Source organism: Balaenoptera borealis, assembly GCF_965194805.1.
Source record: "Balaenoptera borealis genome assembly, chromosome: 20".
In the NCBI taxonomy this organism is placed as follows: Eukaryota; Metazoa; Chordata; class Mammalia; order Artiodactyla; family Balaenopteridae; genus Balaenoptera; species Balaenoptera borealis.
Genome location: NC_138879.1, coordinates 38,636,346 through 38,653,952, shown reverse-complemented (window position 1 = coordinate 38,653,952; position 17,607 = coordinate 38,636,346). Strand labels below are relative to the sequence as shown.

The window sequence follows — 17,607 nt, the reverse complement described above, 5'->3', positions numbered from 1 at the left end:
GCCTTTTAGAGTTCGAAGACTAGGGAAAAGAGTGGTGTAATTAATTCTGTAAAGACCAGAAAGTCCCCTGCATTAATGCAGTGCTTATCTTTTCCAAAGTACTTTCACGAGCACCATCTCCAGATGCTGTTACCATGTGTCTTCTCTGCCACACATCTCACTTTTGTTGAACAAGAACACTGTTGTTCTAGTTCCGACAGTTTCTCTCACACTGTTCTCTAATAAAAAGTCTGTGATGTTTCAACAATCCCAAGTCCCAACCAAAAGTGAGCACAACTAAATTGGAAACAGATACACTATGAATGCAGGAACACTATATTTATTAAGTCAATAATTCATTTTTAGCAATACAAGTACAGAATATATCACAATGCTGGTTACAAACATACTTAGTATGGTTTAATGGTTACAAATAATGGTGGGCACTACAAGTTTGTGATAAGGATGACACGAAAGGTCATTCTGACACAATGAAGAATTAATTGCCTTTAAAAAATCTATCAATGACCTTAGATATTTCTATAGAAATTACTGTGGCACTATTAGTGGGGATTTTCATGTAAAGAATTGATAATGATTTGCTTTTAATTGTTTCATTAAGAGATTTTTGAGTCTATTAAACTAAAATCCCCTGTTGCTTAGTAAAGTATAAAAATAGTACTGACCTGGTAATATTTAATAAAACATAGCATTCATTCACATCATAAAAGTGGAACTAAATTGAAAAGTTTTAGTTACCATGGCAACATATCTTCCCATAAAAGAAATCTACAGAAATGAGTAATGTTACACAAATGGTACCTGCAAAGTTATTTAGTGATCCAACACTTGTGCACCACAAACCAAGGTTTCTAGATACCTATATATAGCATATATTTTTAATCTTAAATTTTACTTTTGAAAAAAAATGTGCACTTCAAAAAACTCACTAAGGCCACTCATGCTATAGATGCCTAGGACTGTAATTAAAGAATAGCATTATTTTTAAAAATGCCAAAGCACACTCCTTCAGATCACCAACAGGGTAAAACCAGTTTTCTGCCTAAAACATTCCTGAGATTTGTGGACAATACAACTACTAGTGTTCAAGCTGGAGATTAATTCAAATGTCAGATAAAAAAAGGAATTTTCTAGCAAGAACTGAGGTCCTCCAAAGCCAAGAGGTGAAATATACATGTTAATTCTTAAAGCAAAAATAAAACTCTTAAAGACGTTTTTACTTATAAATAAGTATTTTTCCAGTAGTAACTTTGCCATCCAGAAAAAGAACAGTTTGGAAGCAGCAAGGCTACAAATTCAGGGGAAAAAAAACAACAAAACTGAGTAGCAGTTAATACAGGTATCCTCTGCGTTCTGAAAGTTCACTTTATGCTACTTTGCTTTTATGAAAGACCTACATTAGCACCTGTTTTCGCTAACCGAAAAAAATCCAAAAGGATCTTCACTTTTACGAAAAAAGGTGAAAAGCAAAAATAGCATTCAGTGCTTGTTTTGCAGACAGCTGTTACAGAGGCAGTGGCACCCTGACCAAGAGTGGCACTGCCAAGCTCCTCCCCTAGAACTACGCTCAGTATCTCAGCTTCAAGCCACAACTGTGCGAGTTTCTGTGCTTTATCTCAATTTATTTTGTGCATCCATTAGCAAGACATGTCCTAAGGTAACTGCCTCTCTGCTGTTCACCTGTTTTTGGCTTAAAGAGGTTTCATGGGAACGCTCTAGTTTTGGATAGCGGTGAAAGCCTCTACCTGCTACTCAGCAAACCATTCTTTCAATCTGTAGAGTATGGCCAAAAGCTTCAATCATGTTCTAGGCATGTGTTTACTGTTCAGCATTCTGTCTGCACTATAAGCCGCCAAATGGCACTCTCGTTATTTATGATTGCAGCCACTGGACCTAGTTTCCACAATACTATGAACCCTTCTCTAACAGGCTAAGAACAAAGGTCTTTGTCAAATCTTTCATTTTCACAAGTGAAAGCAACACCCGTGTGGGGATTACCCCAAAGCAATAATGAGTTCATTTTTTGCTGAACAGAGACAGAAATTTGATGATAATAAGGGTCCTAATGCGTTGGGCAAAGTCAGCTTTGGGGACCCATAAAAATTATGGTCTAAAAAACCCAACCCGCTCTCCTAAACTGAACGCTGGAGTGACCGACCACCTGTGTGGCTCACGAATGTTACAGGGCTCCCTGATGCACCCAACTTGAGTAGCACCAAACTTTAGGAAAAAAACTGGGTAAGAGAGAAACATTGAAAGCCAGGAAAGGATGAGACCAAAGGCCCCTTATTTAATATTACTTTGCTGAACTTCCAGAAAAATCTTTTAAGTTGGTCTAGGATTTCTTACACACAACCCCACCATATATAAAAAGTTTGTTCAAGCAATTGGCTATTGTGAGGTAATTTTATTCTTTTGAGATTTTTTCTAACCCCAAAAATCATGATGATATTTACCTCCCTAACTTATCCTAAACATCCCTACTGAAAGGATAAATCCCACACTTAAAAATTAGGGTATTATTCTTCATTAAAACCAGAAACAACAGCACATTAAGTTACATCACTAACAGAAACTGGCAATCTCTCTTCTCAACCTAGAGTGTCTGCATTAAGTCAAAGTATATGGATTTACAGAAAACTACATTAAAGCAGTGGCAATAAGGGGGAACTACCAATAATGACTTTTTTTTTTTTAAGAAAAACTGGCTGCCATTTAATATTATCACCCTGTGAACCTAGGCTTCTAAATATCATGTTGTTTTATCACTGAGTGTGAGCTAAGCTGAGTTCAAACTGAATTAGAGAAGATGAGGCCTTAAGTCATTTGCTTGATTTTATCCTAGGAAATGCTATATGTGCACAAAACCAAAAATATAGATTAAAAAAAAAAACTTCATATGAAAACATAAGTTTCAAAATATTTATTGAAAAACAATTTACCATGACATTCCTATACCACAAACATACCACAGGACTCTAAATAACCAACAAAAGTATACAAAGCCTATCCTTAAAGTATCTTTGGAGGTATTAAATATATAGGCCCATGAGGATAGAGCTGAGTAACTTAAAAATGTTAGTCCTTGGTCACACAGACTATTTGGTAATTAATAAAGAGGTGCCTCTTGGCATTAGATTGTAATAAACTGGAAGGGGGAGGTGCAGGTGTGCCAATGTACTCTTTTCAAAATTAAAAGTAATTCAATTTGAGGATTAAACCCAGGTTTCAAAATCACATAGCTATAATCTTAAGGTCTGGGCTTGCTTCATCTTTAGGTACCTCCCCTAGTCATCGCCCACTTGGGGACTTAAAAACACTGGCTCATAACTAACAAGACGGCAAATAAAAGTTTTAAACAAGGTTGTATTTAGGAAGTCCAAAAAAGTGTTTAAAATCAAATTTATCTGAAATCTCCAATTACTTTTTCTGTAGTCAATGTGGTGGACAGTTTAGATTTTTTCTCCCTCCCACCCCAACGTGCCTGTTAAAAGAAAACCAAAATTCAGCACACATCCACTCACCCACAGACCACTCCCAGCATTAGCCAGGAGCAACATCTCTAACAGCCAAGTCATGAACCCCTGAAAATAGGGGGGAAAACCCTGATTCTTAACTATAGAGGCACCAAATAGGCCACTATAATAAGAACTGAGGTAACAGCAAAAGACCTTTTTTGTTTCTTGGATTGCTACATGTCACAACTTCTCAAATTTGAATATTACCTCAACATTAAGTAAACTGACTGGCTTAAAAAAAAAATCAAAACCCAATAAACAGAAAGACAAGTTAGTGAAATAGATATATCATTAGGGGAATCTTTCCACTTGACTCTTGAATTTCAAATAAAATGACCTAGTTGCACTATTATTTACCATAAACATGAAGGATTTCTAAGAAGACTTGCTGTTTTTCGGAATTCATTTTTCCATTAATCCCCATAAACCACACAGTAACCTATAATTCCCATCTGGACATGAGCTATTTCATGACTCTTAGCCAATATACTTGCTAACTGTGTTGCTTATTAGGGTAACATTTAAAATGAGGGAGATGGCTGCAGCAGATATTTATAGACTTGCTTATGGCATTGCCATCTGTGTACCTTGACTAAAATATGCCACTGAAATTGCCAAATTTCCCTAGTTTGGTGTCTATTACATGAATATAATTTTTGCATGATCACTTTTCATTATACATCTAAATGAAATCATTCTACTGATAAAAGTATAGGCAGGGGCTAAAATAATAATCTAAAGCCTCTGGTCCAAATAACCCCTTTCTACATTAGGCTGGTCCTTTTCAGATCCTCCTGGTCCTGTTAGCAAACGCTATGAGAGCATCTTGCATTTTTGTACCCCAAAAAAACACAACAAAACCAAAACAACCAAAGAGTTAAAACTGCTGGTTTATCAGCTTTCCTGTTACTTACAGATCAACACTGGTCCAGTTCAGATGAATCTGACAGTCCTTCCCTTGTAGTAGAGCTCTGGAGTGGTTGTATCCACTTCTCTGGGTAAGGTAGCCAAACCTAAGTCTGGATGTCCCTCTTCTATTAGTATTTGTGTTAACTTTTCTATACTGCATATAAAGATTTTCCCCATAAAATTTCTTTACAATACAGTATTGAATACCTCCTCAAGGAAGAATTATATGTTAAAAAGTTGTTAAAATCATCCTTACATAATAAGAATGCAACTCTTTTAAACTCTTAAATAGTTTTATTTAGGGGTTCTTTTTTTCTTTCAGGCTTTCTGCAAAATGAATTATTTTTTAAAAAGAAAAAAAAATTCCTGTTGTTTGTTCTACTAGGTTGAAAATATGGGCCAGATTACTTATACATGCGGTACATGCTGAATATAACTGAATATATGCTTATTCCTACGGACACTCTGCAAGATAGGGATCACCCAAATAGGGTCAATGGACTGGACCAGTGTTTCAATGCAAATTCCAGCCCCAAAAAACAACATGGTTTTGATTTCACAGTATGAATTCCCTGGAATCTGGGAAAAGGTAAATTAGTTAACTGAGGTCCTCCCTCAGCAGCTCGGTCCCTCAACATTCTGAGAAATCAGGAAGGACTGCACCACTTCTTCAGTGGACTGGGGGCTGGTGTTGACATCTTCAAGAGCATCGGTCACTGAATACTGCCGATCTCGCAACCGGTTCCAGTTAGACAGAACATTGTGATATTCAAACACTTTCTCGTAATTTCCAACGGAGTTGTAAAGTTTAATGAGACCTCGGTAATCATATTCTAGTCCACTGTAGCCTTCACCAAAAAGTTTCTTCCCTGAAAGTAAACAGAAAAAGAAAGAAAACTCAAATAAATAATGAAATAACAAGTAGTTTCCACAACACAAGCTCAGTTCTTTAAAATAAGGTGGTTTCGTTTTATTCCCTTAAAAGGAATAGATTCAATTCTTTTATCAGCATTCACCAACATAGTCCTACCCATAATCTACCTCTAAGACTTAAAAGAGATCTAAAGAATGGCAGCACCTTCAACAGTAGAAAAATACATATGCACAAGGCTATTTATTACAGCATTGTTTATAAGTGTGAAATATTAGAAACAAATGAAGATTTGTTTCAATCAACTATGGAACATCCATTCAAGGCATACTATGCAGCTATAAACAGAGGAGGGAGCTCCCAGCTCTTTATGAACTGACACGGAGTCATTTATAGGGTATACTGTTAAGTTAAAAAAAAAAGCAAAGTACAAAAAAGTACCAAGAGTTTGTCACCTTTTATGTATAAAAGGGAAAATAAAATATTTATGTATCTGAACATTTGTGCAAAAAGACACACAGAAAATATGGGACTTCCAGGATTGAGCAAGGTAATACATTACGGATAATGAGCAATCTCACATACATGGATATATGATTTATTGGCAAAGGTAGCACAGCAGAGGGGAAAGGACAGTCTTTTGAAAAAATGGTCCTGGTCAACTGTATATCCATACAGAGGAAAAAAAAGGCGGGGGGTGGGGGGATTTGATCACTACCTTACACTATAAACAAAAATCAATTTCAGGACTGTGGATCTAAATGTGAATGGTAAAATAAAGTTTCCAGAAGATAATCTTCCAAAAGAATATCTTCATGACTTTGGGGTAGGAAAAGATTTCCTAAACAGAATATAAAAAGTGTTAACCATAAAAGAAAAGAGCAATATTTGATTACATTAAAATCTAAGAACTTCTGTTCTTTGAAAGGCACCATTAAGAAATAAGAAGTAGGGACCTTCCTGATGGCGCAGTGGGTAAGACTCCACGCTCCCAAAGCAAGGGGCCCGGGTTTGATCCCTGGTTAGGGAATTATATACCACATGCATGCTGCAACCAAGAGTTCGCACACGGACTTCCCTGGTGGTGCAGTGGTTAAGAATCCGCCTGCCAATGCAGGGGACACAGGTTCAAGCCCTGGTCCGGGAAGATCCCACATGCCGCGGAGCAACTTAGCCCATGCAGAACTACTGAGCCTGCGCTCTAGAGCCCGCGAGCCACAACTACTGAAGCCCATGCGCCTACAGCCCATGCTCTGCAACGAGAGAAGCCACCTCGATGAGAAGCCCGTGCACCGCAACGAAGAGTAGCCCCCACTTGCCACAACTAGAGAAAGCCCGCACGCAGCAACAAAGACCCAACGCAGCCAAAAATAAATAAATAAATAAAATTTTAAAAAAAATTTTAAAAGACAGAGTTTGCACACCACAACTAAGACCCAGTACAACCAATCAAAAAAGAAAGGGAGGGAGGGAGGAAGAAGCAGTACAGTGAGAGTTATCTGCAACACATTTAACCAACAGATACATCCAAAGTATATAAAGAACTTCTATAAACCAATAGGAAAATGACAGACAAGTCAATATAAAAATGGGGAAGAGTTTTAACAGGCACAACATTCAGATGATGACCACAGTATCTTATTTTGTAATAGGGCTGAACTGAAAACAATTCAAATGTTCCAAATATCCATTAATAGTAGAATGGATTAAATAATGATATATTAATCCAATACAATATTACACGGCACTGGAAATTAACAAGGAACAGTGATATGAACAACACAGATGTATCTCACAATTGATGGTCACCAAAAGAAACCAGGCATATAAAAATATACATTGTATGATTTCATTTATATCAAGTTAAAAAACAGGTACACTGGGTCTATGTTAAAATCAGAAGAAGGGAGAGGATGGGCTGGGGGTAGTGTTTACACAAATATTTAAAAATAACTACTTTTGCCTTTACTTGACGCTCTACTGTCATATTTCTTACTAGTGGCTTCAACATCAATAAATAATCTTTAGCAAAATGTTTCAGATGATTTTTGAGTGGTCCCTGGATATCCTTAGCAGCTCTAAACTCATTTAAGTCTTAATAATAACACTTCCCTATACAACATATAAGACATGTTGATCTCTAATCAACTAAGAAAATTTTAAAGTAACATACCAATTGCTATAGATCGCAAATAAAGTTTCTCAGCATTTTCATACTGATTCATGTCATAATTATATAAAGAAGCCAGATGTCCCACTGAAAGGGCTACTTCATAATCTTCTTGACCAAGAAGTTGCTCTTTAATCTGAATTGCTTTGATGTGCATTTCTTCTGCTTCCTGAAAAATAATTAAGCTGTATTAACCATTAGATTATACTTTTTCTTATGTCAACAATTCTTACCCCATGAGTAAGATTCTTCTAAACGCCAAAGACGTCTTATGGATGGCATAAGGTAATCTGATCAGAGAACATGCTATATTCTTCCAAAAGTTGCCTACAGGAAGCCTTACTGGTTTGGGGAAGCTATGCACATAAGCTGATGAAAGTAATAGTGTCCTATACCAAAATGACAAAAGAAAACCTGTCCTTGTAATAAAAAATTGTTAGAAGAAATTAACATCAAAATATTCTAAAATGAAAATTTCTTCTTTCAGTTAATACACTCCAAAATTTAATTGAACCTTAAGAAACTCTATACTATAGCATGTTATTTTACATAGAAGTACACTTTATTTTATTTTTTGGAGTTTTGACAATTTTTATTCCAACAAACCAAACTCAGGTTAATTGAGGAATGTGTAAACTGATTTTTAGATAAAAATCAATGTCTTAAGCAGCAACTCTCATCCCTTCCTTATTGTGACCCTGTAATGGACAATAATAAGAATCTATAACCCAAAATTCTAAAAGGGAACTAAATTCAGTAAATTTTTATCACTACAATTAATAACACTTGCAATATCTTATATTTCTTGCATACCTACTATGTGTCAGGAATTCTGCTAAGTGCTGTACTTAAATTACTAGCTAAGAGCTATGTTTTAAGTCTAACTATAATAACTGTTTTAGTCTTTATGGTTTGATATATTTATTTTTCTAGGGTCTGTATTTTTGAATTTTATTTATATTTTGACTGTCTTTTTAAAAATTTTTATTTATTTATTTATGATTTTTGGCTGCAGTGGGTCTTCGTTGCTGCGCGTGGGCTTTCTCTAGTTGCAGCGAGCAGGGGCTACTTTGTTGCAGTGCGCGGGCTTCTCATTGCAGTGGCTGCTCTTGTTGCGGAGCACGGGCTCTAGGCGTGCAGGCCTCAGTAGTTGTGGCTCACGGGCTTAGTTGCTCCGCAGCATGTGGGATCTTCCTGGACCAGGGCTTGAACCCGTGTCCCCTGCATTGGCAGGTGGATTCTTAACCACTGCGCCACCAGGGAAGCCCCTGTCGTTTTATACCAGCCATTTTCTCAATTCTTATGTGAAATAATGTAGGAGATAATAAATGTATACCTTATTATTTAAGATTACTAAAGAAGCATTATTTAAGATTTATTTATTAAGATTATACTTTATTACCTAAGATTATTTAGAGAGAGAAAAATATAGTAAAACGTGCTTCTAACCTTAAATTTTCTCATTGACTGATAAAGTCTTCCAAGGTTTCCATAGTGTTTTGCAGTCTGTACATTAAATTCCCCAAAAGCTTTTTTAGCTAGCTGGAGTGAAGACAGGTGCAAATCATGAGCTTCTTGAAGCAACCTCTGTTCAGTTTCTTTATTATGACAGTCAATTGCAATCTCCTCTAAAATAAGTGCTGAATAAGAAGGCAATAAAATTAGTGCATTTCCAAACCATGTATCAAAGCTAATCAGAACATAAAATTTAAAACTAAATTTTACAAATGTTAGTTGTATATACTTATATATGCTTATGGTTTAGAACCATAAACCATATCCCATACCACAGAACTGGTGAAGATGAAAGTATTCCATTTTAATGAAAAAATACACTTTTGGGGTCATTCTATTATGCACAGTATAATGAATTTCAAATTTAAGAAAAACAATGGTATACAACAAATTATTTTGCAGAATTACTCTCTATTTTACCAGACCTGTTACGCTTTGCTGATGTGAATTTGTTGTTTAAGCAAATACAAGGAAGATAAGAACAAAGAGGCAAATTTTTTAAAGTTGTCAAGGAGTACCTAAGCACTGTTGAAAATTTTGAAACCACACTTTGTAAATTATATAACCTTTAACCAAATACAACTAAAAGAACTGGTTTCCTCCTAACTCACTTGACCAATCAAACCAGGCAAGAAGATAACTTTAAAGTCCCATTCAAGACCCTCAAAGTCCATTTAAAGTCTTAAAAACACATATTCTTTTACCAGGCAATTTTATTTCTAGGAAAATTGTCCATGTGCACAAAAGTAAAAAGAGATTTAGTTCACTGTAGCATTTTTAAAGAACAAAAGGTTAAAAAACAATTTAAAGGTCCAATAAGACAGGTGAGGTTAAGAACATTAGAAAAAAAGATATATACCTACATGTACTGAAATGGGAAAATGTTGATAATATATTAATTGAACAAAGCAGATTATAGAACAAAAAAAACCTATTCACTCATTTCAGCATTTGAAGAAAGAAAAGTCTAAAAAAATATTCACCAAAATGTTGATTCTGGATTGATGAGATTTCAGGTAACTTAATTTTTTCTCTTTTCTAACTTTTAATTTTTGACATTAATCATGTATTACATGCATGACTTTAAAAATGCAAACCTAGAGGGGAGGTAAAACCCAGTTCCAGAATTAAGGTAAAAGTTATCCAATATGCATGGAATTACCACATGGGTGACCCAATCATGTTGGCAAAATGAAAGCCTTGGTAGTGGTTTGCAGAAGAGTTAATGAGAAAAGAAGAAAGTGGTATGTGGTAAGAGCCTTACAACATTAAGGGTAACCTGATATGAAACTGAGTTTCAGAAGCTTGCATGATAAAACTGAAGGTATGAGAAAAACCCATCTTCAGTTTCCTACCCATGTCACTGCACAGTAATAATTTGTCATTCTTCCATCCTCTCCACAAAACAAAGGAATGAATGAATGAATGAATGAGTGAAAGGAAAGAGAGGAAAGAAGGTAGGAAAAGGTAAAGAGAGAGGCAAAAGAAATGTATTCTGGCCTATTAACAATGTTATATGAGAGGAGTGAACAACCTTTCATTATGAACCACTGTAAATTCTTAGAGTTCTAGGCAAATACTTTAAATCAGTGAATTGGCTATTTTAGTAATATGCAGTCTAATCCTGAGGAAATAAACAAATACCCGTATTTTATACCATATACCATCGATTTTAAAGTATCAGAGAGTAGACATCTATTATAATTGACAGCAAAAGAAATCTTAAAAAAAAAAAAAAATATATATATATATATATATATATAGGAGACTAGACTACAAAGGGTACCTTTCACCCTCTTTGAAGAAGCCAAAAGAAGATGATCTTCAGGTAGGATGTGGGTAATGATACCAATAGCTCTTTCTGCATGAAATCTGCAATACAGATAGATATACTCTGGCATTTCTTTTCTTTTAAGTTACAAATAATTTAAGCATTTTAAAAAATCACAATTTATAATATAATACTGAGAGAATTTCTAAAACTATCTGTGGAAAAGGACCAGTTTTTTGTTTGTTTTAAAGTTCCAATCTTTTGTAGACTGAACTTTTAAACATCCAGTGGATTCCCATCTCCCTCAGAATCAACTGTGAAGTTGCTATCACAGCCTATAAGGCTCAATATAATATGATCTTTCACTGGGCTACCTCTCTGACCTCATCTCCTACCATTCTCAGAAACAATCCCCTCTTTTCCTTCCAGGCACACAGGAATTGCAGTTTTCTGAACATGTAAAGCACGTGCTCACCTATGACTCCTGCACTCGCTTTACTGTCTCTCTGTAATGGCTGTCCCCTGAATATCCACATGGCTTACCCTCACTGAACTCTTTCCAGACCAGCCTATACAAAAGACCCTAAAAAATCTACCATCATTCTTTAAACTCTTAGCTTACTTTATTCTTCTTCATAGCATGTATTCTCACCTGACATGTTTGGTTATTTGTTCATGGCCCATCTCGTCAAACAGAAGGCAAGCTGTTTGTCTATTTTATCTGTCAGTTCCTCTCAAACAACTCCACGCCTTCTATTCCCATCTTCCAGGTAATCATTAATTTTCTCAGATCTATCTTCCAATTCACTGTCTCTTTAGTTGTGTCTAATCTGCTGTTTAACTTGTCTACTGAGTTTTAATGTCAATGACTATTTTCCAATTCCAGCTATTATAATGTATTTTTATAATAAAAGTGCTTATTAAGATAATTCATACCAACACAATTCACCCATTTAAAGTGTACAATTGAAGGTTTTTAGTATATTACAGAGTTATGTACCCATCACAATTAATTTCAGAATATTTTCATGACCTCAGAAAGAAACCTTGTGCCCTTTAGGAGTCAATTCGTTTTCCTCCAACTCCACCAGCCCTAGGCAACCACCAACTTACTTTCTGTTTCTACATGTTCTAGATATTTCATATAAATGAAATCTAGATATTTCATATAAATGAAATTATACAATATGTGGTCCTTTCTAACTGGCTGCTTTCACTTAGCACAACGTTTTAAAGGTTCATTCATGCTGTAGCATGTATCAGTTGTTTTATTTTTATTTTTTTAATTGAAGTATAGTTGATTTACAATGTTGTGTTAGTTTCAGGTGTATGGCCAAGTGATTCAGTTATACATACATATATATCTATTTTTTTTCAGATTCTTTTTCCCTTATAGGTTATTACAAAATACTGAGTATAGTTCCCTCAGTTGTTTTATTTTTAAATCTGCCTTTTTTTCTTCATTTTCCCTCCAAAATATTATTGATTCCTTCTTTTATATCAGCATCAGCACATTTTTTTCTGTAAAGGGCCATATAGTAAATATCTCAGATTATGTGGCTACACTCTGTCCCAACTACTCAACTCTGCTGTTATAGCATAAAAGGAACCATAGACAATACATGAGTGCATGAGCATTGCTATGTTCCAATAAACCTTTATTTTGCCTTCAGGCCATAGTTTGTCATCCCATTTTATATCTTTAAACATTTAAGAAACCTTACTTTATAGTATCAGCCATAAAGTTCTGTTAACTGATACTTTTAGTGTTCTAATCTTTTTTTTTTTTTTTTTTTATTTATTTATTTATTTATTTATGGCTGTGTTGGGTCTTCGTTTCTGTGCGAGGGCTTTCTCCAGTTGCGGCAAGCGGGAGCCACTCTTCAATTCATCTCGGTGCGCGGGCCTCTCACTGTCATGGCCTCTCTTGTTGCAGAGCACAAGCTCCAGACGCGCAGGCTCAGTAGTTGTGGCTCACGGGCCTAGTTGCTCCGCGGCATGTGGGATCTTCCCAGACCAGGGCTCGAACCCATGTCCCCTGCATTGGCAGGCAGATTCTCAACCACTGCGCCACCAGGGAAGCCCCTAGTGTTCTAATCTTGATAATTATGTCTGCTGACTAACCCATGGGGGAAATGTTCCCTTATTTAAATATTTTTTATGATGAGTTCATCTCAGGTACAGCTAGATCTATGGGAAGTCTGTATGGCTTGGACGGAAGGTTAATTATTTCCAAGAGTTTTGCATTTTCTCCTGAAAAGTATCCCAGGAGAACTAGCAGTCCCAAAGTGCTTCTTAATGTTTTCCTCAGTTTGGGGGTTCCTGCATGCATGATGCCCAAACACAACGTAGACATCTATAAATTATAAATTCCCCTATGAGGCTCCTTTTTTTTTCAACTGAGGGCCCAACTTAAGTTGGAGAAATTTCCATGTCACCTCTCTTGCCAGTGGGCAGTTTTTTTCCCTAGTCTACTCTTTCTCCAAGGGTGTAGCCTTGATCTTGGCTTCATGTGAGGGTTTCACTTCTAAGCCACAGCTTCCTATGGGCTAAATGCCTTGTCTCTTAAACCCAGGATTGCTGTTCAACCAAGGTTACAGAAACTTCTAAGCCTTCTAAGCCTTTCCACCCCAGAACACTCATACTGTAGTTCATGCCTACCCTTTTTGGATTTTAGTCCATTACTGGCCCTTGGGGATTTCATTTCTCTCTTACAAGCTCAGTTATGCATTTAAAAAGATGATTGTTACATTATTCAGTACTTCTGCATGTTATGAGCAAGTTTTTATGTTAAGTCTGTCATTTAACCAGATACTACTGTATTAGTCAAAGAAAAATTACTGAAGGAGACAACTTAAAAAATAAGTCATATTCTATATGGAGATATATGTCTCAACATTAAACCACATAAGATCTAAACAAATGGCTTATAAATTGATATGATTTTAAATGACTTCAAGAACATTTCAGGTATCCTGTTAAAGTTCCAGGAGGACAAATTTAATCCATAAGATACACTGAAAAGTATTGTATTAGGAAAAAACAAAACAAAATATAGCAACCCATCCCTCACTGAAAAGGAAAGAGGAACTTACAGTGCATTGTCAAATTTCCCAGAGCTATACTGGTGAACATAAGAAGAATAAGCCAAGTCTTCATGAGCTGTTGCTACATGGATATTTTTGCCACCAAACACTGACTGCCGAATGTCAAGGGCTGCCTGAAAGAGTCATGAGAATAACTGGTAATACTGTGAATCCTTAAAAGACACTACCCAGTTAAATTAAGCATCCTAGTAATTTAAATATATATTCTATATATTCAATCCCATCAGTTTTGAAAAAGGTCCTGCTGTATTTAAATCACAACAGAACATAAAATTCACCTGCAGCCTGATTTTCTAAAGAGTAAGTCTGACTTAAAAGGCAATGGCTTAATAATAAAAATCATTCACAAGTCTTAGGAATTATATTAGTGTTTTTCTCTATGTCCTCTTCAGAAGTAAACTATAAAATCAAGGATACCTTGTCCAGAGCGATGGCATAACACATCACTTTCCTGAGACTGACTGAGATAAGGCCTAAAATAATTGCTATCAAGCCTCCTTGCTACTGCAAAGGCAGCTATAATGATTTGTGCTAAATCAACAACAAAGACAAGCCATCATCTCGGTAAATGAAAAATGGAAAACTACTCTTAAATACTGACCCACAACCCCCGAACTTTTTTCCTGGATGATTCTCTTTAATTCCTAAAACATAAAGTTTTAAGCCTTCTAGGTATTATTTAGTAAAATAATGGAGTACCATATATGAGGAAGGGCTCAGAAAGAGTTATTTTTAGATAGTGGTTTATACATCACAAATTACAGGTCAGCAAGTCAATTTAGGTTGAAAGAAAAAAAGTGTAACTATTAACATACCTGATAAATTGCAACAGACTGACAGATATTATCTACATTGAGTAAGTAGAACCCATAATCTAGCAGTGTATCAGAATATTTTGGGTGTTTGGATCCAAAATGATCCCTATAAAAAGATACAAAACTATTAGGATATAAAGTAGAAATAAACAATTTGAAATGGTATTTTTAATAACAATCACCTACCGTGCCAAATACACTGCATGCTTAATTAACTGTTCTGCCTTCTTAAATTCACGTTTTACAACACAAGCCTAAAGATAAAGTGAAAAATTGTTAAATAACTCTGAAACAGTTAGTGTGTTGAAACACGTATGGCTTATATATTGATATAGTCAAACTATAATGGTTGAAAAAAGCATCTTCAAACATAAATAGAATGGTTCTATTCGTAATTTCTTTCCTTCCAAGTATTTGAAAATTCCATTATAAACAGATCTGTACATATCCTGGGAAATTACAAAACTTAAAATTTTGATAGTCATACCCAGAACAAACCTGTTATAACAAAGTCACCTTAAAGAGCTGGTATACTCCCATCCTTACATATTATTAAAACAGAGGCAGGGAGGGTTCACCGTCTAAGGTACTTATTTATATCCCCGTTCTACAGTGGCTTACAACTATTTTGTAGTTTTCCATCTAATAACTTTTTTTAAAAAAAATAGTTATTTATTTATTTATTTTATTTATGGCTGTGTTGGGTCTTCGTTTCTGTGCGAGGGCTTTCTCCAGTTGCGGCAAGTGGGGACCACTCTTCATCGCGGTGCGCGGGCCTCTCATTACCGCGGCCTCTCTTGCTGTGGAGCACAGGCTCCAGACGCGCAGGCTCAGTAATTGTGGCTCACGGGCCCAGCCGCTCCGCGGCATGTGGGATCTTCCCAGACCAGGGCTCGAACCCGTGTGCCCTGCATTGGCAGGCAGACTCACAACCACTGCGCCACCAGGGAAGCCCTAATAACTTTTAAATGCACAGAATTCCAAGTATTTCTATTGCTTCTTAAAATATTTTGATTCATGAGAAAGCCAGTAGTCTTTAACTGTAAATATTATTTGCATACAGAAATGTAAATCTTGCATATATATTAAGCTGTCTTTATATTAAATGTATATTCAATGTTTTAAATTAATTAAAAACATATTAATGTCTCTTCTAGCTCTAATAATAACCTGAATATTTATGCTGTTTACTTGCTCTAAAATGACTTATTTCATAAATTTAGCAGAAATCTTCAACTCTTCTAAATCTATAATTTTAGAGTAATTCTTCTAATTGAAATTTCCGTAAGTAAAACCAACCAAAATGGAATATTCAAAACTAAAAAACCTCTGGGTAGAAAGAGTATATCTGAAAAGTACATCAATGCTTCAAAGCCTCAGTGTACCAAAGCAGCAATTTTTAAATATTACTAAATGGCTTCAAAGACTTAATGCATTTTTTTTTACAGAGTAAGAAGAAACTAGAGGAAAAATCAAGTAAGTATTGCCTACCCAGTCAAGAAAAAAAAAGCTATCACACTGTGACACTGCCAATACTGTGACTAAAAGATTTATTACCAGTCTATCTTTTAGGAGAAAAGTGACGAAAGCCCAAACAACCATGACATAAGGAATTCAGGTTGCTGTAAAGGTTTAAGAAAGAAGCCAGATTTCTAAAACTGAGCAGAGAAACTTAGAAAATAGACTTTGTTATCCATGAGTATGCAATACCTAATTTGTTAAATAGTAGGTTAATTTACACAAATTTAAAGTTTACTAAATCCTATAATCCATTTAATAATTTCAACATTATATTCACCTTAGAAGCTTGTCTTAAAACATCCACCACGACTTTGACTGGTAAGCCTGTTGTGATTTCCTTCATTGCCTCAATGCACCATTTGTATGCCTAAAAAATATTTACAGAAGAGCAAAACCTGTGATATATCAAATTGACAATATTTAATGAAATGATTATGAATTTTTCCTGCAAGCTTGCAAGTACTTGAATAAGAACACATACAAAATATTTACACTTAAAATTTTCTCTCAGAGGCTGAGTCTTCTTGAAAGTGTAAGTTTGTTACATTTTTCTTTGGATATGTGACACATATTCAGGAAATCAGAGGCATGTTCTTTGTGGCCCAGAAGCCTTTGCACATACCGTCCCCTCTGCCTTAAAATACATTCCCCTCCTCCCTCCAACCCCTTAAACCACCTAAGTTGTCCTTCAGGTTTCAGCCCTAGACTAGGTTTCCTGTACTTTCCTTCCCCTACTGTAACACTTATTATTTTGTATCTTAATTGCTTGTTTAGTTGAGTGCTTACTTTGTGCCAATTATTGTTCTAAGCACTTTATGTGCACTAACACATGTAATTGACACAACACCCCTTTGAGATATGTACTATTATTATAGGAAAACGAGGTGCAGAGAGATTAAGTACTAGGCAATGTGCTGGCACATAGGTATCTATTGGGGAGCACAACAGAAAATGTCCTTCGTCTCCTAGTGCTTAGTGGGGAAAAAAAGCAAAATAAATTACTTTAGATAGTAAGAACTGCTTCAAAGAAACAAAATAATATTATGAAGGGGTCACAAAAAATGTGGGGAAAACAAATTGAAAATATTAGAAAGTAAACATTTGTTTTCCTCTGTAAGCTTCCATCTCTTCCATTCCACCTAAAAGATGTAGCTATTCAGAAGCAATTTTGATGCAAAAAGGAAATATATGCGATTTAGGCCAAAAAACCTGGTTTGTTTGTAAGATACTAAATAAGCTGATTTTGTTCCAGAATAAGAATATAAAATCTGTGGTAAGTTTTAATACTGCTTTTAAAATATTTACTGCCCCTCCTCGGGGAAAGATAAACTTCCCTTCCACATTAAAGATGAGAATGGTTATGTGAGTTCCTTTAGCCAAAATATTAATTAAAATATAAGCAGAGGTGAA

General features: G+C 35.5%; 1 protein-coding gene across 2 annotated transcripts in view; it reads right to left on the bottom strand.

The window, feature by feature from the left end:
* Positions 1 to 303: 303 nt before the first annotated feature.
* APPBP2 (amyloid beta precursor protein binding protein 2) overlaps positions 304 to 17,607 on the bottom strand; it is a 72,225-nt gene continuing 54,921 nt past the window's right edge. The window contains exons 6-13 of one of the 2 annotated variants that reach the window (XM_082372036.1): positions 16,475 to 16,564; positions 14,863 to 14,930; positions 14,677 to 14,782; positions 13,850 to 13,974; positions 10,770 to 10,855; positions 8,918 to 9,108; positions 7,472 to 7,637; positions 304 to 5,296 (exon numbers count right to left, since the gene is read on the bottom strand). In XM_082372036.1, the coding sequence (XP_082228162.1) occupies positions 5,043 to 5,296; positions 7,472 to 7,637; positions 8,918 to 9,108; positions 10,770 to 10,855; positions 13,850 to 13,974; positions 14,677 to 14,782; positions 14,863 to 14,930; positions 16,475 to 16,564 (1,086 nt within the window). In that variant the 3' untranslated portion in view covers positions 304 to 5,042. The remainder of the gene's footprint in view (positions 5,297 to 7,471; positions 7,638 to 8,917; positions 9,109 to 10,769; positions 10,856 to 13,849; positions 13,975 to 14,676; positions 14,783 to 14,862; positions 14,931 to 16,474; positions 16,565 to 17,607) is intronic. The other variant, XM_082372037.1, reaches the window with a different exon arrangement.